Source organism: Perca fluviatilis, chromosome 17, assembly GCF_010015445.1.
Source record: "Perca fluviatilis chromosome 17, GENO_Pfluv_1.0, whole genome shotgun sequence".
Taxonomy (NCBI): domain Eukaryota; kingdom Metazoa; phylum Chordata; class Actinopteri; order Perciformes; family Percidae; genus Perca; species Perca fluviatilis.
This window is the reverse complement of record NC_053128.1, coordinates 1,926,077-1,953,911: the sequence shown is the minus strand read 5'-3', so window position 1 is coordinate 1,953,911 and position 27,835 is coordinate 1,926,077. Positions and strand designations below refer to the sequence as shown.

At 41.2% G+C, this 27,835-nt stretch overlaps 2 protein-coding genes across 5 annotated transcripts in view; both read left to right on the top strand.

Annotated features, from left to right (window-relative positions):
- Window positions 1-5,009, top strand: part of tln1 (talin 1) — a 124,204-nt gene extending 119,195 nt beyond the window's left edge. The window contains exons 54-55 of the mRNA XM_039780446.1: window positions 2,685-2,810; window positions 3,382-5,009. Coding sequence (XP_039636380.1) covers window positions 2,685-2,810; window positions 3,382-3,516 — 261 coding nt within the window. The 3' untranslated portion in view covers window positions 3,517-5,009. The remainder of the gene's footprint in view (window positions 1-2,684; window positions 2,811-3,381) is intronic.
- Window positions 5,010-10,401: 5,392 nt separating this feature from the next.
- The window catches only part of tpm2 (tropomyosin 2 (beta)), a 55,974-nt gene continuing 38,540 nt past the window's right edge, over window positions 10,402-27,835 (top strand). For 2 of the 4 annotated variants that reach the window (XM_039780682.1, XM_039780681.1), the window contains exons 1-2: window positions 10,404-10,682; window positions 25,085-25,210. In XM_039780682.1, coding sequence (XP_039636616.1) covers window positions 10,569-10,682; window positions 25,085-25,210 — 240 coding nt within the window. In that variant the 5' untranslated portion in view covers window positions 10,404-10,568. Of the gene's footprint in view, window positions 10,683-25,084; window positions 25,211-27,835 lie in introns of all 4 variants that reach the window. The other 2 variants (XM_039780683.1, XM_039780684.1) reach the window with 2 other exon arrangements.

Here is a 27,835-nt window from a genome sequence, read left to right as displayed (position 1 = left end):
TTACAAACCATCAGGCAGAAAACCAAAGCAGTAAAAAAATAAATAAAAAACAACACTAAATTTTGAGGGACATTACTTTGTTCTTTCATTTTGTTTTGCAGGAATATAATCCTTACAATGACAATTATTTAAGGACAACTCTGCCTACAAACTCAAAATCAAGCATTTTTATTTTATGAGAATTTCCTAAATTAAAGTCCCGTATTTGTATTTGTGTGTGAAAGAGCATATTCCAGTTAAACAGGATGTTGAGTTGCTCTTTAAACAATGGATTTGATGATGCATTTTTAGACCATCAGCCCCCTCCTGGGCCAAACGCTGTGACAGTCCCAGTTTAGTGTGTGGCCTCTGTGTACAGTACAGCTGATGAAGGGAGATCACAGTGTTATGTTGTATGTCAGGGCCAGAATAACAGTAACATTCCAGCCAAAGATAAACCAACACTAATGTCTGTGTGACGGTACCATCCTCCAGTTCCGCTCAGTGTCTGATTTCAGCCTGTGAAGCCGCAAAAGGAGAGAACTCCTCTTTGTTTGTAGCCGAGCTGCCCTATGAGACAAATGTTTGGCTTTGAGTGGAGTACAGCAGGCTGCTCCTCGTTGCCTTTTACAGTTATTCTCAGGCACTGAGCAGAGGAAAAAAACCTGTTATGGTTTTCTCTCTGAGCACTGGTGGAAGTTACCATTCCCTTTCCAGGAGTTGTTGTGCACAAAAAGCACAATTAATGTGTCTGCTGTCTCAAGTCTCATGAGTCTGTTTGCAATGTAAACGTACAAAGCAAATGCATCTGTTGGTTAGTCCACTAAAAGTTCTGTTTTTGCCGCTGACAGGCTCAGATTATTAGTGTCTGACAACATTATGGAAAGGATGCCTATAAATATACTGTAGACCTTTTTGTTAAAGAGTAAGACCCTTTTAGTTTAACATGAAACAGCCCCGAAATCACCATCACCAAACTCACCAGACTCCATGTAAATAATCAGGACCTTTAGCGTGTATAGAGCCAGCATATCTCCACCAGACTCCATGTAAATAATCAGGACTTTTAGCGTGTATAGAGCCAGCATATTTCCACCAGACTCCATGTAAATAATCAGGACTTTTAGCGTGTATAGAGCCAGCATATCTCCACCAGACTCCATGTAAATAATCAGGACTTTTAGTGTGTATAGAGCCAGCATATTTCCACCAGACTCCATGTAAATAATCAGGACTTTTAGCGTGTATAGAGCCAGCATATCTCCACCAGACTCCATGTAAATAATCAGGACTTTTAGCGTGTATAGAGCCAGCATATTTCCACCAGATTCCATGTAGATAATCAGGACTTTTAGCGTGTATAGAGCCAGCATATCTCCACCAGACTCCATGTAAATAATCAGGACTTTTAGTGTGTATAGAGCCAGCATATTTCCACCAGACTCCATGTAAATAATCAGGACTTTTAGCGTGTATAGAGCCAGCATATCTCCACCAGACTCCATGTAAATAATCAGGACTTTTAGCGTGTATAGAGCCAGCATATTTCCACCAGATTCCATGTAGATAATCAGGACTTTTAGCGTGTATAGAGCCAGCATATCTCCACCAGACTCCATGTAAATAATCAGGACTTTTAGCGTGTATAGAGCCAGCATATCTCCACCAGACTCCATGTAAATAATCAGGACTTTTAGCGTGTATAGAGCCAGCATATCTCCACCAGACTCCATGTAAATAATCAGGACTTTTAGCGTGTATAGAGCCAGCATATCTCCACATGTGAATGGGTGAATTAAAGGTTTATTTCAACCAAACCAGAGTGGTGATTGTTGGAACAGTGGAAAGATGAACCAAGACCGCTTTTGATAGTTTGATTTAGTTTCTGTCCACTTTGAATGAAGTGTGTTTTACAATGATAAAAGTCCTGATTATTTACATGGAGTCTGGTGGGTTTAGTGATGGGGATTTCGGGGCTGTTTAATGTTAAACTAAAAGGATCTTACTTTTTAACAAAAAGGTCGAGCTCCTCAGAAATGCTTTACATAATGCTGTCAGACTATTAATCTGAGCCTGTCAGTGTCAAAAACAGAACTTTTAGTGGATGTAAATTGAGGGTGAACAATTGCCCATTAACGTTACATTGCAGCTTGTTTCGCTGCTGCCGACTGTAGGGGGCGCCTAATACTGGACCAATGTCAAAGATTGTTGTTCCCATCAGTCACTTAGACACAGAAACGTGGGAACATAGGGTCCAGGTTGGAAACTCTTTAAGCATTGCTTTTAGAATTCCCCTTATCTTCCCTTTATTCTTTATAGTTTGACAAAAGGTCACAAAGGTCCTCTCACTAGCTTTTTTTGGAACTTTCAACCGTGAAAAGCCTCCAGGAAAAGCCTGTTATGGGATATATATATATTTTTTGTCAGTTTATTGATTTCAATATCAAGAGTGACACACTCAACTTCATTGTTTAATCCTGTGTGTTTCTAGAAGTGACACAATCTGGGGGGTGCGCCTAATTCAGTTCAAGATTATGCGTCGCTTCTATTGGACTCCCTGCAGGTTGTTTAGAATTGGTCTGAAAGACACACCACATGTTGCGAGCTGTTCATGTTGCGAGTTGTATGTCATGTATGTTGTTAAAATAATAAGAGATAAAAAAAAAATAGTTTATCACAAAAAGAAATGCTGTGTGTTTCTCCAGGCTGCTGGAAATGCTGTGAAGAGAGCCTCTGATAACCTGGTGAAAGCAGCACAGAAAGCAGCGTTTGATGCCCAGGATGACCAGGCTGTGGTGGTCAAGAGTAAGATGGTGGGAGGGATCGCTCAGGTGAGTCAAAGGGCACACGCACACACACACACACACACACACACACACACACACACACAGCAACCCCATATACTGGGTATACGTATGTACATACATGACTACTTAAAGTAAGTACAGATATAAAAGACAAACAAACTGTCAAATAAATACTCAAAAAATTCTAAAGTTTTTAAATTAAAATTTTGAAAATATTTAGTTTAAACATAACTTACTAAAGAAAACCTACTACTGTAACTTGCATTATTTTACGTCTTTGATTCTTATTTAGTTTTTATATTTTTTTTTTTACCCAAGATTTACGGTGACAACGCTTTTGTAATTGTTAATTATTTATTTCATTAATAATAATAAAAAACCGTTTTTTACAAAGAAGAAAAGACTTTTACAATGAGGACTTGTGTTTGGCTAACGTAATGCTACCTCAGCTAACTGGTTAGGCTGAGGCAAATACATGCACCCAAGTCGTCGTCGTCGTCCCCCCCACCCCCCCCAGCCAGGGAACCCACTGGAACGGTCAGCCATTGTATTTAGCCTGTGCGATGTGAAGCTGACGGCCTGTGTCGTTCCGTAGATCATCGCTGCTCAGGAGGAGATGCTGCGGAAAGAGAGGGAGCTGGACGAGGCCAGGAAGAGGCTGGCCATGATCCGACAGCAGCAGTACAAGTTCCTGCCCTCAGAGCTGCGGGAGGACGGCCAGGAACAGTGAGAGAGTGTGTGTGTCTGCGTGAAAACACACACACATCGGTAATGCAACAGTGATCCGTGGAATGCTCAGGACCTTCCCCCAGCTCCATGTAGGGAGAGGAGGCTTCATGCTTCAGCAGAAAGCTCACATTAGGCAGGTTGACTCCAATTCCACAGTGATGCATCAGGAGGGTTATTATCAATCTGTTTCTGTATTTAATTTCCAAAGTCAAAAATGTAATGACACCAATGATTATGAATTTTGATAATACAGAAATCTATATATATATGTATACCTTAAGTCCTTATTAAGGTATCTGTGCTTTTGATTATATACGGCCCTATACTTTTCAATATATGCTTCTCTTTCTTGGTCCTTGTTATCTGGACTGCATGTCTTTGTTGTGTACATGCTGTGTGGCTTCGTAAAATAACAAAATCCTGCCAGTAAGTTCTGCTTCGCTGTTAGAACGTTACCGTTAGATCTGAGAGGGATGAAGGCGAGCACGATTCAGGCTTCTATGCACATGGTGCGTAATCTATGCAACTTTTCTATGCGTGTGTGTGTGTGTGTGTGTGTGTGTGTGTGTGTGTGTGTGTGTGTGTGTGTGTGTGTGTGTGTGTGTGTGTGTGTGTGTGTGTGTGTGTGTGTGTGTGTGTGTGTGTGTGTGTGTGTGTGTGTGTGTGTGTGTGTGTGTGTGTGTGTACCCGTTTAGAGGCAAAGAGACATGATGTGTGAGTGAAGCCGAGGTCTGACGGACGATATCTAGTATGGGACGTGTCATACTGTTTAAATCTGAAATATGGACAATGAAATCAAAAGGTTTTAAAGTTTAGATTTGGAAAAAATAACTTTGCGATGGAACAAATCAGAGTGGGGGGTGGGGGGGGGGAACATTATTTTTCTAAAGATTGAGCTATGAAATGTATTAAATAAGTTTTTGTGTGTGTAAAGACTATGAAGCCATATATTTAACTTCAAGACATTTGACATCATATTGACTGTATGTGGGTGCTCAGTGTTTAGGGGGGTCTTATCTGTGCCCATATTAGTGCCTGACGCAGTGCTTTATTCTCTCTAGACAAATGCTGTCACAAAGCCACAAAGCCACGATGCTAGTCTGAGGGGATCAGGATGTTTTAGCTACCTACTTCCTGTCAGATATTACGTACATAAAGTTCAGTGTTTTTATCTCGACCCAGGGCCTCTTTGAACCCAGTGGATCAGTTATCAAGTGCCTTCATAGCATTTTGTAAAAGTGTTATAAACTGTACCCTCTAGATGCACTTCATTCATAACGCATTACAGTAATTTATCAGAACATTATTTAAATCCACCCATAGCGCCTTTTATTTCCATGGCACAGCTAGAGCAGCATAATCTAAAAAATGACTGTAATCATACAAAGCTTTTTTTTCCTCTTTGGCTCACATTTTGACTTCAATTACAGCAGCAGCAGCTGATGGCCACTGTAACAGAGATTTATATTCAATAAAGCCAGTTTTCAAGTGACACTGTTGACATCCATTTCTTAACATTCTCTCTTCTCACCCAGTTCACAGGAGAACGGTTCCTCGACAAGAGTTGTCTCAGGGTTACACCTGTGTTTAGCTACTGTAGAGATCGGGGGGCGGGGGGGGGGGCAATACTCTTCCAACCATTCTGAATGAAGTATTGTGGTGCTGCAGAGACATACAAATCCTCTCCTACAGGCTAAAGAAAACATCTTTGTTTGGTACAGATCCTCTCTTAAAGGTGCCCTGCCACATGTATTTCATGACTTTGTGGTAATGTCTGAAGGTCTACCATGGACTCTGTAACCTTGGTTACCTTGTTTCAAGCCATTCTAGTGCGGTATAGAAAGCCTGCAGGAAGGCTCAGCTCGATTTCTGCCAATTCTCATTAATATTCAACAAGCTAAGCTGTTTGAATCTAATTGGCTAACAGCTAGCCAATGAGAGCCTGGCTGTCAGTATCTTTTACCCAGCGCAACTGGGCGAGCTCTTGAATAGTAATGAGCTCAGGCAACATGATGTCAGACTGACCAGCTTTTGTGATTGGTCTGATTTCTCAGCTTTTTTCTGTTCAGTGGCTAGAGCTGACAGAGGAGGTAGCAGTTCATTTTCACATTCACCACATAACACACACACATATGGACCTAACACATTTCAAAAAATGCAAGTAAAAACGGTTTTGTATGACAGGGCACCTTTTAAATCACTATAATTTTAATTTCTTAAATCTTAATTTTTTTTCAATGAAAATGAGAATATAGAGAATAATTTACTCATTGTGCAGCCCTATATTGAACTATATTTTATTTAAATGTAAGGCGGGTGTTGCTGCTCTCGAAACTGCTCGCTTCGGGAACTTTGAGCTAGAGAGCTCCACGCTGAAAATATCACGTTTTGACGAAAGTTTGGACGCTGCAACCCGTCAGGTCTGCTTGGTTCTGTCGGGGAATGATTGTAAAGATTTATAAAGAATATGTTTAAGGCATTTCCTCTCTAACTGGGAGGTTTTGGGACTGATTGGTGGGATTGTTGTGGACAAAGTACACACAGAGATACACTGGTGTATAGAGCTAATGAGGTTTAACCATGTACCAGGTCATTTAAATAGCTCACGTTACTGTATTGTGTGAACAGTTAACTTTGGTTTGTGTGGTGCAAAATGTTCCACCAAAACCAGTACCTCCTCAAGACTGTTTAGCAGAGCCACCGTCGCTGAGTCCGGAGCTTAGCGCTGCCCAAGACCATTGGGATTGGTTTAAAGAAATGCAAACAACCCAGAGCGTTGTTTTTTCTCCTATCCCAGAATGTACGTGTGGTGTAGCAGCTGTGGAGGAAGGTCTGGCAGTGCGAGAATACTGCAGTATAAACGGTGGTGGGAGTAAAGTAAAAGTAAAAAAGTATTTTGCAGCAGGTAAAGGTGGCTAATTTAAACAGATATACATAACTTCAACTTTTCAGCTTCAGAGCCAAACGATCTCTCTACATGTTGCTCAGGGACAGAAAGCTGAGTTTGTTCTGAACATTTTAATTCAATTCAATTTTATTTATAGTATCAAATCATAACACAGGTTATCTCGAGACACTTTACAGATAGAGTAGGTCTAGACCACACTCTATAATTTACAAAGCCCCAACAATTACAGTAATTCCCTCAAGAGCAAGCAGTGCGACAGTGGCGAGGAAAAACTCCCTCTTGGGAAGAAACCTGGGACAGACCCAGGCTCTTGGTAGGCGGTGTCTGACGGTGCCGGTTGGGGGTGTGATGAACAGTGGTGATAATAGTCACATTAATAATGGAACAGTGACTTCAAATGGTAGTCGTAGTGGTTCATGTCATATCAGGGCGCTGCAGGGCGTTACAGGATGTAGCGTGGCCCAGCAGAGCATGGATGGACGTAGTAGGAAGCTGCAGGACGCAGCATGACATTGCAGGGCACCGCAGAGCTCAGCAGGGAGTGCAGCAGGACCACAACGACAGCTGCAACCAGGATCTTGATGCCAACGTTCTCCAAGGAAATACGCTGGGGGAAAAAACATAAGGACTCCGGGGAGTAAACTCCCCAGAAGCTAGGATTAGTAACAAGCATTTCTGGGACGGGATACACACAAATGGTAATAGAAAGGGAGAGGAGAGAGCAGCTCAGTGTGTCAAAGGAAGGAAGTCCCCCGGCAGTCTAGAACTATAACAGCGTAACTATAACAGGTAACTAAGAGGTAACTAAGAGAGACAGGTCATAAGGAGAGGTAGCTTTTTCGGGCTTAGAACTCTCCCCTGCCGGATCAGGCTTTGCTGGCCTGCCTCCCTCTACTTTGTTATGTATTATTAATCTAACAATTATGAAGAGAAGCAGGTGGGTCAGTTAGGTGGACACTGCAACTCCTCACTCCCTAACTATAAGCTTTATCAAATAGGAGAGTTTTAAGTTCATTCTTAATATGAATTTAATATGGGATCAGGTATATCTAAAAACACTTAAAAGGTGAATTTAAGATGTGTAAAAATCAAGAAATATGCCGAGGTTGCACTACATTCATCTGTTAGTTTTAGTTACTTTAGTTACTCCACTACATTCATCTGTTAGTTTTAGTTACTTTAGTTACTCCACTACATTCATCTGTTAGTTTTAGTTACTTTAGTTACTCCACTACATTCATCTGTTAGTTTTAGTTACTAGTTACTTTAGTTACTCCTCTACATTCCTCTTTTCCCCCTTTTTTTAAAATAATTATTTTTTTACTTTAGTTACTCCACTACATTCATCTGTTCCAGCTTTAGTTACTAGTTACTTTAGTTACTCCGCTACATTCATCTGTTCCAGCTTTAGTTACTAGTTACTTTAGTTAATCTACATACTTCATCTGTTCCAGCTTTAGTTACTAGTTACTTTAGTTACTCCGCTACATTCATCTGTTCCAGCTTTAGTTACTAGTTACTTTAGTTATTCCACTACATTTCATCTGTTCCAGCTTTAGTTACTAGTTACTTTAGTTACTCCACTACATTCATCTGTTCCAGCTTTAGTTACTAGTTACTTTAGTTACTCCACTACATTCATCTGTTCCAGCTTTAGTTACTAGTTACTTTAGTTACTTACTATACATTCATCTGTTCCATTATTCCAGCTTTAGTTACTAGTTACTTTAGTTACTCCACTACATTCATCTGTTCCAGCTTTAGTTACTAGTTACTTTAGTTACTCCACTACATTCATCTGTTCCAGCTTTAGTTACTAGTTACTTTAGTTACTCCACTACATTCATCTGTTACAGCTTTAGTTACTAGTTACTTTACACATTCAGATTCCTGCACACAGAACACATGTAGTTTCTAAAATCTGATGTTTGATTCTAAAGTAAACTAGCCGACAATATAACGGCTACAAGTCACGCTGAGATGATGAGACCATTAAACACACAGCTGGTTGGATCCTTTACTCTTTACACAATGGGAGGAGAGTTCTGCAATGAGTACTTTTATTTTTTTTGTTAGTTTTTTTTAATTTATTGGGAACATGTTAAAAACAATAAAAAGATAGGCTATTTTAATTCTGGAAACTTTCCCTTTTACTCCACTACATTTCTCTTAAGCATCTTCATTACTCGCTACTTACAAGAAACGTTTTGGTACGTTGGAGTGAACAAAAAATGAAAATCCAGTTTCTGTTTTTCTCTTTGTTGATGTCAGACTTGATGTTTAAGAAGGTGTATGAACTGAATATTATGCTTTACTATAAGGCAGCCACAATAAAGTTCATAATCAAAGGGGGGTCACTTAACAAACGGCCCATTTGTGTGAGGTCCTGTTATGTTCCTAAACCCCCCAACAAAGCACTAGTAGACTTTATATTTCAAAATTACTGTTTTCCGTCAGATCGTTTATAGATTTCGACATTTCCGACCGCACTTGAAGTCAGCTTTATTTCACAGGAGAGAGAGAAAGAAAAGAGACGAGTGAGACAGAACGAGAACTTTGTGGTTGCAGGAAACGTTCAGCTATAATCCAAACTCCCGGGCAGGTCAGAGCTTGTGTTTGGTGTTTTAAAACTTTCTTGTGGCAGAGACAGAGGCAGTGATGTTTCCTGTTTCCTGTACGGGACTCTCACACCGCCTCAAAACACAACGACAAGTCTGATCTCCGGTTACATGATTGGCCACCGCAGCGTGACCTGGGGTTGCGTTTCTCCAAAAGTTGAGTCAGTCTCAACTGTTCCCCCTGCAGCAACCCTTGCCGCAGCCTAAACGCACTACCCCCAATTCAAAATGAATGGAAAGACCGGCGTTTTTGCCGGGCGTCCGACTGCCTAGCAGGCTGTCTGAATGCCGCCTTTATAGTTAAGTACATTTAGGGTCCTATCTTCCACCCAGCGCAGCACAAAGCCCGATCTAAGTGTCTTTGCTAGTTTAAGACCGACCCAGTTGTCAGTTTCCCGTCCAGCGCCCACGTCGTTTAGATAACAAATGTACCTGCGCCCATCTGTGGCCCATGGGCGTGCTGGTCTTACAGGGAGGTGTGTTCAGGTGCATTCTGGGAGTATTGCTATCTTGAGGCAGCGGGAAGTGATCGCTCCATTGACCAACAAAAACCTGGTCTAAAGTCAATAACGCAGCATTTCACTGTTTTTATTTTAACAACGCATTAGAGAAATGTCCCTAGGCTCGTGCACAGCGCGCGCACACTATGTGTGTTACACACACAGGGACGCACAGCAGCACACACACATGCAGAAGATTACAAATAAAAATATTATGGTGCAAATCGTAAATAGTATTATGATATGATCACTTCACGCACAGGCAGATCAGTTTCTTCTCCTGAACATCTCTCCTTCCTGCTCAGCAAATCCTCCATCATAACAGCAATGCTCCAAGGTCCAAACGCGCCTGGCTTTTAAAGGGAATGGGAGATGATCTCTGATTGGTTGATTGCATGTTACGCCCAAAACACACCTCTGATTAATGAAGACACTAAGGACAACCCTTTAGTACCATGCGCCTGGCGCACGTCAAACTAGCAGCAGTGGATTCGGACACGCCCTAAACGCACCTGCACCAGGCGCTTCACGCTGTGCTCTTAGGTCGTTTAAATTAATATCATAAAATTACTTTTGATAGCGTACTTTAAGATTTTTACTCAAGAAATATTGTGAAAGGTGACTTTAACTTCTACCAAGATCTACTTGGCTACTTTTACTCAAGTAGCCTAGCCTACTCTATACAAGACTGCTAATGTTCCAGGTGGAGCACTGATTTACACACACACACACACACACACACACACACACACACACACACACACACAGACTGAACTCTCGCTGCCTAAATATGGGCATCCTCGCATCCTCGTTCGGATCCTCACTGGAGGGGGGGGGGGGCGTGTTGGGCTCGCGCAACTGCTATTCCATCCTCGAGCTCTCCCCGCGCCACTCAGCACGAGCGCTCCTGTCCACCTGAGTCCCTGTCACAGACCTCAGTCTCTGTCTCTGTCTCTGTCTGTGTCTCTGTCCGGACTAACCGAGCCCACTCGTCCCTCCGCTGAGAAACAAGCCGACCTGAGGAAACATGGAGGCCATCAAGAAGAAGATGCAGATGCTGAAGCTGGATAAGGAGAACGCGATAGACCGGGCAGAGCAGGCGGAGGGGGACAAGAAGGGAGCAGAGGACAAATGCAAACAGGTAGAGACCTTCCCCCCACACACGTCCCTTTATCACCTCTGGAGTGTCTTAATTCGTCCAGGCGTCTTCTCAAAAGTTCTGCTGTTTGATATTTTCCTTTGGTGCGGCCAGTGGAGGAAGAGGTATTCAGGTCAAAAGTCAAAGTAGACATGTTATTTAGGATGTGTACTGGAGAAAAAGTGAAAAGTTTCCAGAAATATAAATAACGAAGTAAAGTAGCCTACAGATATGTGAAAATACTACTTTAGTAGCCTACATACAGAAGTATTTGTACTTCCTAACATTGTACAACACTGAACATTAGCAAAGGTAGCTAACACAATGACACACTCCAAGTCCAAGTACTGTACACACAGTAAAAGTCCTGCATTGAAAATGTTACTACAGTAAAAGTATGTAAGTATCATCAGGATAATGTAGTTAAAGTATTAAAAGTAAAGTAAAATCCTCCCATTGTGTAAAGAGTAAAGGATCCAACCAGCTGTGTGTTTAATGGTCTCATCATCTCAGCGTGACTTGTAGCCGTTATATTGTTTAGTAGTTTAATTCATAATAAAACATCATATTTAATAATGTGTAAAGAGTAAAGGATCCAACCAGCTGTGTGTTTAATGGTCTCATCATCTCAGCGTGACTTGTAGCCGTTATATTGTCGGCTAGTTTACTTTAGAATCAAACATCAGATTTTAGAAACTACATGTGTTCTGTGTGCAGGAATCTGAATGTGTAAAGTAACTAGTAACTAAAGCTGTAACAGATGAATGTAGTGGAGTATCTAAAGTAACTAGTAACTAAAGCTGTAACAGATGAATGTAGTGGAGTAACTAAAGTAACTAGTAACTAAAGCTGGAACAGATGAATGTAGTGGAGTAACTAAAGTAACTAAAGCTGGAACAGATGAATGTAGCGGAGTAACTAAAGTAACTAGTAACTAAAGCTGTAACAGATGAATGTAGTGGAGTAACTAAAGTAACTAGTAACTAAAGCTGGAACAGATGAATGTAGTGGAGTATCTAAAGTAACTAGTAACTAAAGCTGGAACAGATGAATGTAGTGGAGTAACTAGTAACTAAAGCTGTAACAGATGAATGTAGTGGAGTAACTAAAGTAACTAGTAACTAAAGCTGTAACAGATGAATGTAGTGGAGTATCTAAAGTAACTAGTAACTAAAGCTGGAACAGATGAATGTAGTGGAGTAACTAAAGTAACTAGTAACTAAAGCTGGAACAGATGAATGTAGTGGAGTACTAAAGTAACTAGTAACTAAAGCTGTAACAGATGAATGTAGTGGAGTAACTAAAGTAACTAGTAACTAAAGCTGGAACAGATGAATGTAGTGGAGTAACTAAAGTAACTAGTAACTAAAGCTGGAACAGATGAATGTAGTGGAGTAACTAAAGTAACTAGTAACTAAAGCTGGAACAGATGAATGTAGTGGAGTATCTAAAGTAACTAGTAACTAAAGCTGGAACAGATGAATGTAGTGGAGTAACTAGTAACTAAAGCTGTAACAGATGAATGTAGTGGAGTAACTAAAGTAACTAGTAACTAAAGCTGTAACAGATGAATGTAGTGGAGTATCTAAAGTAACTAGTAACTAAAGCTGTAACAGATGAATGTAGTGGAGTAACTAAAGTAACTAGTAACTAAAGCTGGAACAGATGAATGTAGTGGAGTAACTAAAGTAACTAGTAACTAAAGCTGGAACAGATGAATGTAGTGGGGTAACTAAAGTAACTAGTAACTAAAGCTGGAACAGATGAATGTAGTGGAGTAACTAGTAACTAAAGCTGGAACAGATGAATGTAGTGGAGTAACTAGTAACTAAAGCTGTAACAGATGAATGTAGTGGAGTAACTAAAGTAACTAGTAACTAAAGCTGTAACAGATGAATGTAGTGGAGTATCTAAAGTAACTAGTAACTAAAGCTGGAACAGATGAATGTAGTGGAGTAACTAAAGTAACTAGTAACTAAAGCTGGAACAGATGAATGTAGCGGAGTAACTAAAGTAACTAGTAACTAAAGCTGGAACAGATGAATATAGTGGAGTAACTAAAGTAACTAGTAACTAAAGCTGGAACAGATGAATGTAGCGGAGTAACTAAAGTAACTAGTAACTAAAGCTGGAACAGATGAATGTAGTGGAGTAACTAAAGTAACTAGTAACTAAAGCTGGAACAGATGAATGTAGTGGAGTAACTAAAGTAACTAGTAACTAAAGCTGGAACAGATGAATGTAGCGGAGTAACTAAAGTAACTAGTAACTAAAGCTGGAACAGATGAATGTAGTGGAGTAAAAAGTCCAATATGTCTCTCTGAAATGTAGAGGAGTAGAAGTAGAAAGTGGCATGGAAAGAAAAGACTCAAGTAAAGTACAAGTACCTCAACATTTGAACTTAAGTACAGTACTGGAGTAAATGTACATTCCACCACTGTTAATGGAGGAATATGAATGTAAAAGAAGAACAAATCTTGAGTCTGTCAGAAGTGGAGGGTCTATGAGCTGAGGCTCACAGCAGCATAACAACTGCTTAGAGCACTGGTTCCCAATGTGGGAGTTTATTTTCACCATAATCCCATCTATAAGTAACACAATAACAGAATGTATGGCTATTTTTGGTCATCGGGTTCATACATTTCCTTTAATAAAACATCTAAAAGCAAAAATCCTCTCAGCTGGGGACCCTGCTGGGACCAAATCTTATCAAATGGGGGAGGGGGGGAGTTGTGTCAGTTTATGGGTCCTTGGCATGAAAAAGTTTGGGAACTTGGCCTGCACGATTCAGGGGAAAATCTGAATCATGATTTTTTAGCTTAGAATTGATATCAGGATTCTCTGCCACGATGTAAGTGTAATGTTTATTGCACACATGAACCATGACAAAACAAAACAAACTGGCAGTACCAAACATAGATATTTTTTTGGCACCTATAGCACATCACCACAAGCCTGTAAACACAGAGGCTTCAATGAATACACAAAATAAAGTACATCCTGGCCATTTAAGTACAGTAGACTACCAGAAATAGTGACATATAACACATGAACTAAATATGGCCCTGATACAAGCTCTATCTCAACTCCTTCAACATGTCTTTACATCATTAAAACATGTTTATGTCAATGTCAAATGCTTTCAATAAATGAATTGAAGAAGAGAAAAAAATAAATACGGGTGAATCGAGATTGCAATTTATCGTGCAGGCCTATCGGGAACCATGCCTTCGAGCATGATTGAGAACTTTTGAAAGACAAAAGATTATATTTTATTATGATTTTGAATTTATAAGCAATACTGTACAACACTCAAATATATATTATACACAATATATATATATATATATATATATATATTTGTGTATAATATTTGGCTAAAATTAGCTAATGTTAAACTTATTTGTTAACAGCGTGAGTGGTCACACTGTAGCATCCTGTGCTTTTTAGGAAAGATTTAAAGGTTTTGTTAATAACCTTTGAAGCAAGACTTCCGGTAGGCCAACAGTGTGGTTCCAGAAGTAAAAATCCCGTTGATTTTCTCCATAAGGATTTTGTTTATCAGGCATAATGTCTAAACCATCTGAGGTAGACTGACCACGAGCTCTGAGGTTGTGAAACAAACATTTCTGCTGTTTAATTCGTGGTCTTATGGTAAAAGTAACTTCCTGTCTGTGTGTCCTGTGGGTCTGTCCACGGCCACGCCTCTTTAGGAGACTAGCGGCAGGTCCTGAGTCTGTTGATTCCACTGGGAGGAGTGGACGTGGACACAGATTATGACCCGATTCTTTCGCCCCGTAGTCACCAAAGTAAATATTGGAGCCATTTCTCACAAGCCACATATCTCCAGAACCAATGGCCACGAGATGCCAGACGGACACGGTCAGTTAAAGTTAACTTTGTTTTTGAGTCCTGTTTCTGTCTCAGCAACAAACTATTGTTTGCCCTAACAAAAAACACATTTTCATAATGCTAATAATGATTTTTAGCTGTTTAATAGAACGTCATGTGGATGGATGAAAATATGTTCCTTTGCTAATGTTAGATATTTACACAGCTAAAAGACATATTTAGCATCACAGAGATTAGTTTTGTTAGGGTGTTCACGAACGTTAGCTGACATTAGCTTCTCAGTGTTGCCAGATCTCACGAGAGTTCAGTGCTGAGGCAGAAACAGGTCTCAAACTCAGTTCATTTTCTCCTGATGTGTCCGTCTGAAATAGGCCATTTTAGTGTCAGAATGTTTTAGTAGATATGTTGCATGTTGAAGAATGGCTCCAATATTTACTTTGGTGCCTATTGGGCGAAATAATCGCTCATAATCTGTGTTCACGTTCACTTCTCTCATTGGAATCAACGCACTCAGGACGTCCCGCTAGTCTCCTAAAGAGGCGTGGCCGTGGCGGAGCCCACGGGACACAGAGACAGGAAACTACTCTGAGTTGTGGCGTCTCGGTTTTCAACCGTCTTTGGCCATAGACAGTCTTTGATTATAACAACAAATGCAGCTGAACCTGAAGTGCACTGTGCACAGGTAGATCTCAACACACAGGTTCATTCCAATGAGGCAGCACCAAGACAGTTGTTGGTATTGTTCTACAGTTTGAAAAACATAGCCACATAGTGTTTTTCATAAGTAATTTTTATAGGAAGATTCCACAAGTTGAGACCAAATATATTTATATTAAACTACTATTAGGCCAGTGAATAAAATATACTGTACTGTATGTATTAATATACTATATAAGTAAATAAGGGAGACAGTATTGCCCCGTTGTGTGGCAGTGTGGAGAAGGCTTATTGGAAATAGAACTTGACAGTTAAATGAATAAAGTATAATAAGTTTAACATTCTTAAAAACAATATAAAGTAAGGGTGCAGGGCTCCACACTAACTTTTTGCCTTGGTTGCACTGGTGCGCCTAACTTTTTTTATTTAGGTGCACCAGCACAAAATTTAGGTGCACCCACATTTTTCCTCGCATCGCCGTAACACTGAATGGCGATACACGATATATAGCTCTGTATTTTTTTACGAAGTGGGCTAAATGTTCAGTTTTAAGTCAAAGCCAATTTTCACAAGCTCTTTTATTAAAAAAGATTGTGACTCAAATAAAATCCTTTACCAGTTTGAAAATATACAGCTGCAACACATGTAAATGAAAGTTATCTAAAATAAATAGCCTAGGATATATTATATAAAAAATATATATATTTGAGAAAGCTCCTTCATAAGCTTTCAAAAACAATAACAGACTGATTAAAAGAGAAAGAGGACGCCCGGATAGCTCAGTTGGTATATATAGAGGTTTGACTCCGACCTGCGGCCCTTTCCTACATGTCATCCCTTCTCTCTCCCCTTTCATGTCTTCAGCTTTCCTATCAAAATAAAGGCTGAAATCTTTAAAAAAAAAAAAAGAACGACCGAAAGACCGAGGGAGTGCGATGGACTGAAGCTATGCTAGGCTACTCAGAGAGTGACGGCTGACTCATTAGCGGCGTTACACCAGTCTTGTGTGGGCTATGAAATGTCTGTATCGTCACTGCGCTGCATTTTTATGAACTATGATCCAGCATGCTCCGTCTTACACGCTATTACTCAACCAACTGAAGTTAGTTGCATTTAATAACTTCTAATGTGTTTTTCGCCGTGGCGGCCGCAGTAATAGAGAGTTACCAGCGGAAACACTGCCAATACAGGTTTCCCTCTCATACTTAACAATATACAGCTGGGTTATAACAATTAAAACTGTAGACAAATGTCGGGAGTTTGGACCAGCGGCGCTGTGTCTCTCCATGTTGCAGGTGAGCCGGCCGGTGTGTGAGTGAATGGGGCGGGGCTGCGCGGAGGAGAGATCCAAACACAGGCACGGCTTTCCAGAAGGAATGGGTCATGTAACGCAACATTAAACCATATCGCTATAAACGACATTGCTTCGTTAGTGGAGAGGCAGCGGATGCGAGGACGTTAGGTGCACCGGTGCGACCTAGGAAAAATCTTAGTCGCACCTTTACAAATTTTGGTCGCATTTGCGACCAAATTGGTCGCACTCTCGAGCCCTGGGGTGTGTTGGGGAGACATGACCTGAGTTTTCAGACCTGTACACATCCATTCTCACAAAGGTTTGAATGACCCCGAGATTTCTCTCTCTCGCTACCCGCGGGACAAACTTGGTATTATATGAAGAATGAGATTTGTAAAATTCAATAACATCAGTGCAACACTTTAAATATTGTGCTGTTTTTTAATATATTTATCCGTTCTCCACACTGCCACACAGCGGGGCAATACTGTCTCCCTTATTTACTTATACAGTATATTAATACATACAGTACAGTATATTTTATTCCATCCATCCATCTTCGTCCGCTTATCCGGTGTCAGGTCGCGGGGGGAGCAGCTCCAGCAGGGGACCCCAAACTTCCCTTTCCTGAGCAACATTAACCAGCTCCGACTGGGGGATCCCAAGGCGTTCCCAGGCCAGTTTGGAGATATAATCCCTCCACCTAGTCCTGGGTATTCCCCGAGGCCTCCTCACAGCTGGAAGTGCCTGGAACACCTCCCTAGGGAGGCGCCCAGGGGGCATCCTTACCAGATGCCCGAACCACCTCAACTGGCTCCTTTCAACGCAAAGAAGCAGCAGCTCTACTCCGAGCTCCTCACGGATGACTGAGCTTCTCACCCTATCTCTAAGGGAGACGCCAGCCACCCTCCTGAGGAAACCCATTTCGGCCGCTTGTACCCTGGATCTTGTTCTTTCGGTCATGACCCAGCCTTCATGACCATAGGTGAGCGTAGGAACAAAAACTGACCGGTAGATTGAGAGCTTTGCCTTCTGGCTCAGCTCTCTTTTCGTCACAACGGTGCGATAGATTGAATGTAATACCGCACCCGCTGCGCCGATTCTCCGATCAATCTCCCGCTCCATTGTCCCCTCACTCGCGAACAAAATCCCAAGGTACTTGAACTCCTTCACTTGGGGTAAGGACTCATTCCCTACCTGGAGCAGGCACTCCATCGGTTTCCTGCTGAGAACCATGGCCTCAGATTTAGAGGTGCTGATCCTACTCCCAGCTGCTTCACACTCGGCTGCGAACCGATCCAGTGAGTGCTGAAGGTCACAGGCCGATGATGCCATCAGGACCACATCATCTGCAAAGAGCAGCAATGAGATCCCCAGCCGACCGAACCGCAACCCCTCCCCACCCCGACTACGCCTTGATATCCTGTCCATAAATATTACAAACAGGATTGGTGACAAAGCGCAGCCCTGGCGGAGGCCAACCCTCACCTGAAACGAAGTCCAACTTACTGCGAGAACCGGACACAGCTCTCACTTTGGTCGGGTCGTACAGAGATTGGATGGCCCTGAGAAGAGCCCCTCACCCCATACTCTCCGCAGCACCTCCCACAGGTATCTCCGGGGGACCCGGTCATACTCCTTTTCCAGATCACAAACAAAACACATGTAGACGGATTGGGCATACCCCCCGCTCTCCCTCCAGGATCCTTGCGAGAGTGAAGAGCTGGTCCGTTGTTCCACCGCCACGGACGGAACTCGCATTGTTCCTCTTCAACCTGAGGTTCGACGATCACCGAACCCTCCTTTCCAGCACCTTGGAGTAGACTTTACCAGGGAGGCTGAGAAGTGTGATACCCCTGTAATTGGCACACACCCTCTGGTCCCCCTTTTTAAAAAGGGGAACCACCACCCCTGTCTGCCACTCCTTTGGCACTGTCCCAGACTTCCACGCAATGTTGAAGAGGCGTGTCAACCAGGACAGCCCCTCCACACCCAGAGTCTTGAGCATTTCTGGACGGATCTCATCAATCCCCGGGGCTTTGCCACTGTGGAGTTGTTTGACTACATCAGTGACTTCCGCCTGGGAAATTAACAATGATCCCCCATCATCCTCCAGCTCTGCCTCTAACATAGAGGGCGTATTAGTCGGATTCAGGAGTTCCTCAAAGTGCTCCTTCCACCGCCCTATTACCTCCTCAGTTGAGGTCAACAGTGTCCCATCCTTACTGTACACAGCTTGGATGGTTCCCCGCTTCCCCCTCCTGAGGTGGCGAACAGTTTTCCAGAAGCACCTTGGTGCCGACCGAAAGTCTTTCTCCATGTCTTCTCCAAACTTCTCCCACACCCGCTGCTTTGCCTCTGTCACGGCAGAGGCTGCAGCCCTTCAGGCCCTTCGGTACCCTGCAACTGCCTATGGAGTCCTCAGGGATAACATATCCCGGAAAGACTCCTTCTTCAGTCGGACGGCTTCCCTGACCACCGGTCACTGGCCTAATAGTAGTTTAATATAAATATATTTGGTCTCAACTTGTGGAATCTACCTATAAAAATGACTTATGAAAAACACTATGTGGCTATGTTTTTCAAACTGTAGAACAATACCAACAACTGTCTTGGTGCTGCCTCATTGGAATGAACCTGTGTGTTGAGATCTACCTGTGCACAGTGCACTTCAGGTTCAGGGAAATACCAAGCTGCATTTGTTGTTATAATCAAAGACTGTCTATGACCAAAGACGGTTGAAAACCGAGACGCCACAACTCAGAGTAGTTTCCTGTCTTTGTGTCCCGTGGGCTCCGCCACGGCCACGCCTCTTTAGGAGACTAGCGGGACGTCCTGAGTGCGTTGATTCCAATGAGAGAAGTGAACGTGAACACAGATTATGAGCGATTATTTCGCCCAATAGGCACCAAAGTAAATATTGGAGCCATTCTTCAACATGCAACATATCTACTAAAACATTCTGACACTAAAATGGCCTATTTCAGACGGACACATCAGGAGAAAATGAACTGAGTTTGAGACCTGTTTCTGCCTCAGCACTGAACTCTCGTGAGATCTGGCAACACTGAGAAGCTAATGTCAGCTAACGTTCGTGAACACCCTAACAAAACTAATCTCTGTGATGCTAAATATGTCTTTTAGCTGTGTAAATATCTAACATTAGCAAAGGAACATATTTTCATCCATCCACATGACGTTCTATTAAACAGCTAAAAATCATTATTAGCATTATGAAAATGTGTTTTTTGTTAGGGCAAACAATAGTTTGTTGCTGAGACAGAAACAGGACTCAAACAAAGTTAACTTTGTCCTGACGTGTCCGTCTGAAAAATGCCATTTGGTTCTGGAGATATGTGGCTTGTGAGAAATGGCTCCAATATTTACTTTGGTGACTACGGGGCGAAAGAATCGGGTCATAATCTGTGTCCACGTCCACTCCTCCCAGTGGAATCAACAGACTCAGGACCTGCCGCTAGTCTCCTAAAGAGGCGTGGCCGTGGACAGACCCACAGGACACACAGACAGGAAGTTACTCTGAGACAGGAAGTTACTCTGAGACAGGAAGAGAAGGTTTTACACCGTTTTTGTCATAATCAATAACTACAGGCTTCTCTCTCTCCCCTTCGGTCTCTATATCTCCCTCTCTCTCTCATAAAATAACCTATGTGAGCAGACAACAATCATAATACATGAAGCAATATTTCCATTAGGGCTACACGATATGAGGAAAATATGCGATAAGCAGTAACGTTGAATATCGTGATAACAATATTAGGCCTACTTGTGATAAATAAACGGATAAAAAAGTGTTCTCAGTTCTGCTGCTTTCAGTATTCTGCTGACATACAACAAACTGCTTGTTGAATTTAAAACAAATGAAAGGAAATCATTCCCGACATTCTTCTTTGAACAAATTGAACATTGAGTTGAATATAAAAGGCCCCACTAAAAAAAGATTGACAGTTTTCTGCTGATATTTTCTTCCAACTAACAAAAAATATCTTGGAGTGTCTCTCGTGATACATTTATTTATTTACGTTTAGCGATGTGTATATTGCACACGTTGATATTACGATGACAATATAAAAAAAACTATATATTGTGCAGCCCTAATTTTATGACCATAGTGTTGCTTAACTTCGTTGCCTATTGCTGTTAAGAATTTAGAAAAATACTTTTGAGATGGGTCACAGGGTCAAGAAGTTGCTTTCACATCCATGGAAATGACAGAGGTCTGAACTCCCGTCGGACAGCGCATTTCATTTGACCTAATCCTCTCATGGCGCAGCGCCGGGGCAGACTTGATGTGATGATGGTGAACATGTCATGGACCAAATGACCATTTTGTTTAGATATGGCAAATTGTAATTCTATAAGTGATTATTGGTCAGACTATATATTTGTATTATTATTTCAATTGTTAGTTGTTGGCACTTGAGCCTATAAATGCATATAAAAAAAAAAAAAGCAAAAAAAAAAAAAACAAAAAATTTTTTTTTGATAATAAAGAGGCGTGGTTTGCTTCATAGGCTGTGTATTTGTGTTATTACATTATCTGGGTCACATGACAGTGATATAGAACCAAAAGATGTATCCTGGAATTCATTAAAAACTGACAAAACTAATGATTCTAAATTTGACTGAAAGACACAATTATAATGTTAATCACAATTATTTCTGAGACAATTCATTGTACAGTAACCTTTTGAATTGTTAATCCTTTATTTGATAGGGACAATGCACATTAATGAACATCTGCATTGAAACAACAAAAACAGACGTAAACATGCCGGATTATAGCCACAGGGCTAATTTACATCCGTAGTCCCCAGACAAATTACATAAATACAGAAATTACAACTTACAAATCTAAAAAAAAGAAAAAGAAAAACAATACAAAAATGAATAAATACAGGCAAAAGTGAAATAGTCACTTAATGGTTACAAGACTGGTTTGCTTTAAGCCACACTTTAAGTTGTACTTTAAATTGTTCCAGCTCTATGGACGTCACCTTCCAGTTCACTCGTTGCTTTTCAGCTTAACAACTTACCAGATGAGCGCTCCACAGTGTCATTTACTAGATCAGACAGCAACAGTTGCAACTGTCAGTGCACATAGCTTTTGTTCCCCGGGGGAGCCCATGCATGGAGCTATTACAATGCCTGCTCCATCTGTGGAGGAGCATTAAATACTGGCATGTCTATTTCTGTGTCCCTCTAAAGATCCCCCACCCACCACCACCTTCTTTGAATTGTTGCTCCTCTCAGAAAGACAGTCAAGGCTGTTGGTTAGCGAGTTGGGACTGTAGGATCAGGACTGTCCCGGGGCTATTTGTGACTGAGAGGCCTTACATGGCTATGGGCTGGGAGAGGACTGTCAGAAGTGATATAGAAAGGACATTTGTCCCGGGGACATTGTGGTCGGGCCACATCACTGTCATTTACAATTGGCTTTTTATAGTTCCTGGAGCTATGGTTGCAGGCCCGTAGACAGTGGGGGTTGGGTGGTTTGAAAGACACCCCCCGCCCCGCCCCGCCCCTCACTGCCAAAGGTCCATAGTTTAAGTCCGTTTTTTGTTGTTGTAATAAACAACTGTCTTTTAAATAATGACGGCCAATAATTTGAATCCCCCTCAAATAAAAATGATCTAAACCAGGCCGAAGCCCTAATCTTGTTGAAAGCACCACTTCTGTTAATGTGTTAACTGGTAACAATCTAACATCTAATGTATCAACAATCCACACAACTAACTTTACGCACTCATAGCAAAATCTGTAAAGGTCAAGGACGTCAAAACGAAGTAATTGAACCTCATAATCATTTAAAAAAAAAATAAAAAAATAAAAAATCCCCAATTCCACTAAGCTGGCTATGGGCCTGGATTGCAACTAGCAACTTGCTGAAAGAATCTTTGCAAATCAGTCATTGGATAACAAAAGAATGAAGTTGTCGTGAACAACATAACTCAGCAATCTGCTAGTTAGATTGATATTTTCTGTTATGGGTGCATCAAGATAAAAATGTCTTGGTAGCGTGGATATGATCAGCAGAGTCGATGACAATCTGCCTGTTAGATCATCATTAAAGCATCGCAATTGGGACTTTGTCTTATTCCCCGTGTCCCCCAGAGTTAGATAAGTCCATACATACCCTTCTCATCTCCGTGCGTGTTGTAACTCTGTCTGACGCCCCCACCGCTAGCCTAGCTTAGCACAGATCCTGGAGGTAACCGGCTCCATCTAGCCTAGCTTAGCACAGATCCTGGAGGTAACCGGCTCCATCTAGCCTAGCTTAGCACAGATCCTGGAGGTAACCGGCTCCATCTAGCCTACTGCTCCCAATAAGAGACAAAATAACATGTTCCTATTTCCATGTTGTGATTTGTAGAGTCACAGCGTGTACAAATAACAAGGTCACATGAGACACAGCCATCTTCTAACCGTATACATACTGGGAACTATATTCTCAGAAGGCGAAGCACTGCTACTTGGGCGGAGTGATTGGTGACGTGTGCGATCATAGAAGGCTTGTATCATGTGGATGCAACAACAGTGTTGTTGTCATTACTTAGAATTCCTCATGGGGGAGACAGAAACTACGCACTATAGCTTTAAGGCCTTGTCCGCACAAATATTTTGTGTGGATTTTTTTTGTTTCCTCTACATTTAAGCGACTTTGAGTTCGTGAAAAGCACTATATAAATTCAATTTATTATTATTATTATTATTATTACATTTAGGCCTCTCGTCAGTCTCTAAAAGGGAGATTTGTCAAAAATTCTTCTCAGGTGCAGATTTTTCAAAACTCCTGTTTGGTAAAAAATTACATCATCATAACCAGTGTTGTAAGTATAAATACTTATTTCTGGAAACTTTTACCTTTGCTGCACTACATTTCCCCTAAGCATTTTGTTACTTTTTACTACAAAATAAAATCAGAAGAAATTTATTACACTGGAAAAAAGCAGTTTGGTGAATCATTGCTCCTAGATTACAAGATAATGCACGCTCCAGTTGGTGACCTAATGCCTGTTGCGGCAAAAAACAACTACGAAAAACTAAAGAAGAAGAGGAGGAATTTGGCCATAAAGTTCATAATCAAAGTTTTGTTTTTTTTACTTTTCCTTCTAATAGTTAAGTACTATTCTAAAAGGTGACTTTAACTTCTACCCAAGTCATTCTCTGGTAACATACTTGTACTTTTACTCTAGTAGCCTATTGCTTTCAAGTACAGGACTGCTCATATCATGCATGGCCATTGTTTCAGTCCTTGGTGCTAAAGGTAAGCTTTAGGAGCCATCCTGGGGGAACCCTGAATATGATGCAGCAAATGTCAGGAGAATCTGACATGAATCTGTACACGTATCTGTAAGTAATATTGAATAGCAGATCCACATGAAGGAATCACAATGCTGCCTTTGCATTTCTTACTGTTGGACAATCCGACAAGAGAGAAGGCGACAGGTTTTGACAAGGAAGAGGAATTTGTGGAATAAAAAAGACAATATCTCTTATCATGAGTCTGACAATGTAATATATATAGTGCAGTGATAAATAAATGGAGTTCTCTTTTAAAGTTGTCAAAGACTGGTGAAAGATGGCTGAATATTGAAAAAGGCAAAGTGAACAGATGTTTTGACTTTTAAATACCCCAAAAACACCATCTTTCCTAAACCATAACCAGCGGTGGAATGTAACTAAGTACATTTACTCCAGTACTGTACTTGTTGAGGTACTTGTACTTTACTTGAGTCTTTTCTTTCCAAGCCAATTTCTACTTCTACTCCGCTACATTTCAGAGAGACATATTGTACTTTTTACTCCACTACATTCATCTGTTACAGCTTTAGTTACTAGTTACTTTAGTTACTCTGCTACATTCATCTGTTACAGCTTTAGTTACTAGTTACTTTAGTTACTCCACTACATTCATCTGTTCCAGCTTTAGTTACTAGTTACTTTAGTTACTCCACTACATTCATCTGTTCCAGCTTTAGTTACTAGTTACTTTAGTAACTAGTAAGGAGACAGACTTTGTAAGAGATGGGGTCTGTTGAGATATCTTGAGTGGGGGACAGAGAATGTTGCCCTCCCAGGCCAGAAACAGGGTATTCTTGTCCTAAATCAGGGTTCTTTAATGCATTTTAGGCCAGGGACCCCTTAGCTGAAAGAGAGACAGAGTAGGGACCCCCTACATAAATATTGTATAAAATAGAGTTGCATGTTGGTTAAACTAGGCTGGGTGGATGAAAAGGAATGGATATTAATATATTATTTATATATCATGTTTTAATGCACAGTCAATCCTAAAGCTTAACTGTAGTAGAGGCCGCTTTACCTGTAGTCAGCTTATCTTCAATGTGTAAATTAAATGTTTTTTTCACAAATAGGCCAATGTATCTTTGCTATAAAAATTAGTTTGACATATATTGATTTATTTTTTCTTACATTTTTGAAAAGAACTTTTAAACATAATTTGTGTGCATGTGTGTGTGTGTGTGTGTGTGTGTGTGTGTGTGTGTGTGTGTGTGTGTGTGTGTGTGTGTGTGTGTGTGTGTGTGTGTGTGTGTGTGTGTGTGTGTATGTGTCCATCCTGTAGCTGGAGGAGGAGCTGCTGGGTCTGCAGAAGAAGCTGAAAGGAGTGGAGGATGAGCTGGACAAATACTCCGAGTCGCTGAAGGATGCCCAGGAGAAGCTGGAGCAGGCGGAGAAAAAGGCGACAGATGTGAGTGAAGGCAGCTGATGCCATGGCTCACATTACTGCAGTGAGGCGACTATATTAAGACCACATTAACCTATTGTACTTGGTCTGGTCACATCGGAATCCCTTCCACAGTAACACAAGTGCCATTTAGATGACTGCATGCATGGGCGTACATTTCATCTAACAGTTGGGGGGACAATAAACACAATTTTTTTTTTTCAAGAGCAATTTTGAAGGGGACACAAATAACACAGCCAAAATTGTACCATTTTTATGTTTTATTTTTTTGATTTTTTGGGGGCATTTTTAAGCCTTTATTCGACAGGACAGCAAGAAGACATGAAAGGGGAGAGAGAGGGGGCGATGACATGCAGCAAAGGGCCGCAGGTCAGAGTCGAACCTGCGGCCCACTGCGTCGAGGAGCAAACGTCTATATACGGGCACCTGCTCCACCAACTGAGCTATCCAGGCGCTCACATGTGAACATTTTATTTCAGTTCTAAAGTGAGTTTAATCTTAGAATTCTGACTTAAAAAAATAAATAAATTGACTTTAAAAAAAAAGTCAGAATTCTAAGAAAAAAGTCAGAACTCAAATAATAATGTGGTCCTAATCCTTTTCCGTAAAAGTATCACTCAAAGGTCCGCATCCAATTTTTATTTAAAGTCAGAGGTCAGGAAGAATTGGCGATAACAAAACAACATTAATTTAACTCATTTATAACTTTAAAACAACATACATTCAAGTTTAATACTCTGTTTTCCTGCTCAACTTTTAACTTAACTAGTCGTTTTGGGGCCTGAACCTAACCATCGTCGCAGGCTGAGATTAATATTCTAAGTGTCTGACAACATTATGTAAAGGATTTCTGAGGTCAACCTTTTTGTTAAAGAGTAAGATCCTTTTAGTTTAACATGAAACAGCCCCGAAATCCCCATCACCAAACTCACCAGACAAACACACTTCATTCAAAGTGGACAGAAACAAAATCAAACTATCAAAAGCGGTCTTGGTTCATCTTTCCACTGTTCCAACAATCACCACTCTGGTTTGGTTGAAATAAACCCTTAATTCACCCATTTACATGTGGAGATATGCTGGCTCTATACACGCTAAAAGTCCTGATTATTTACATGGAGTCTGGTGGAGATATGCTGGCTCTATACACGCTAAAAGTCCTGATTATTTACATGGAGTCTGGTGGAGATATGCTGGCTCTATACACACTAAAAGTCCTGATTATTTACATGGAGTCTGGTGGAGATATGCTGGCTCTATACACACTAAAAGTCCTGATTATTTACATGGAGTCTGGTGGAGTTTGGTGATGGTGATTTCGGGGCTGTTTCATGTTAAACTAAAAGGATCTTACTCTTTAACTAAAAGGTCTATCTCTGTAGGGATCCATCCCATAATGTTGTCAGACACTTAGAATAATAATCTGAGCCTGTCAGCGGAAAAAATAGTATTACTACTTACACAATTATTTTAAGTAAGTTATATGTCACTTATGTTATCTACAAAACACAGCATGGTTTTAATGATGCTTTTATGGAGGGACAGTCCCCAGATGGGGTTGGTCATGATCTCCCCGACCCCCCCGCGATTTCCGCCTATGAGTACATGTGCTGTTAATGTTTTTAATGTATCACTCAAACTGCTTCCTTCAGGCGTCGCAGCACTAGGCTGGTTAACTTGAATTACTGCACCGTTGTAAATTTAGACCATCAGTGACATCACTAGTGCTATAAACCAACAGTGTCAAGTCTTAGCTCCTTCTGTGTTTAAATACGCACGGAGCAGTTTGTTACTGTCAGTCAAACTCTACACTCCCTACATCTCATGTCCCATAATCATAAGCGTTTGAATGTTGACCTTCATGGAGCACAATTTCAAGCCGTATGTGCTAAATCTCCCTGGCGTCAGCATCAGTTCCAGTTGAAAAGCTGTGCTGAGTGGCCGTCTCACCACTAACGGCAGCACAGACGGTATTAAATCTGTCATGCGGAGGATCGGATTCTACCAACATATCATAAAGCGTGTCAGCACCTAGAGGCAAATGCCAATTATTCTAACCAATCTGGGGAGCTTGGCGTAGAGGATTTGGTTTCTTGAGAGCTAACTTGGCACGAGGCTGTACCGATGCTGCTGCTCCTCGGGCCTCCGTACTCACCAGGTTTATTATAGAAAACTTAAACTACAATGGAAAGAGTCAGTGCAAACTAAACTAAACTGAAACTATAAAAAAACTAAAACCTTCACAAAAACAAACTTAAACTAAACTGAAACTATGTTGCCAGGTTAAAGAAAAGGCAAATCCTTTCAGTTTTAGGTTGCTTTCACACCTGCCTCGTTTGGTCCGTTTAAAACCAACCCTAGAGCATTTTGCTCTGATAGTCCGGTTGGTTTGGGCCGGTGTGAAAGCTCATCCCAACTCTGGTGCGGAACAAACAACCGAACTCTGGTCCGCTTGAAAACAGGGGTCTCGGTTCACTTCCAAGTCAAGTTCAGTTCACTTGAGGTGAGAACGCGATCTGACCCAAATACAGGAAGAGAACCAAAAACAGAGCATTTACAGGCCTTGCACACAATTTACAGACTTATATATGATGATTAAAGGGATGATAACTTTCAGATCCATAAGCT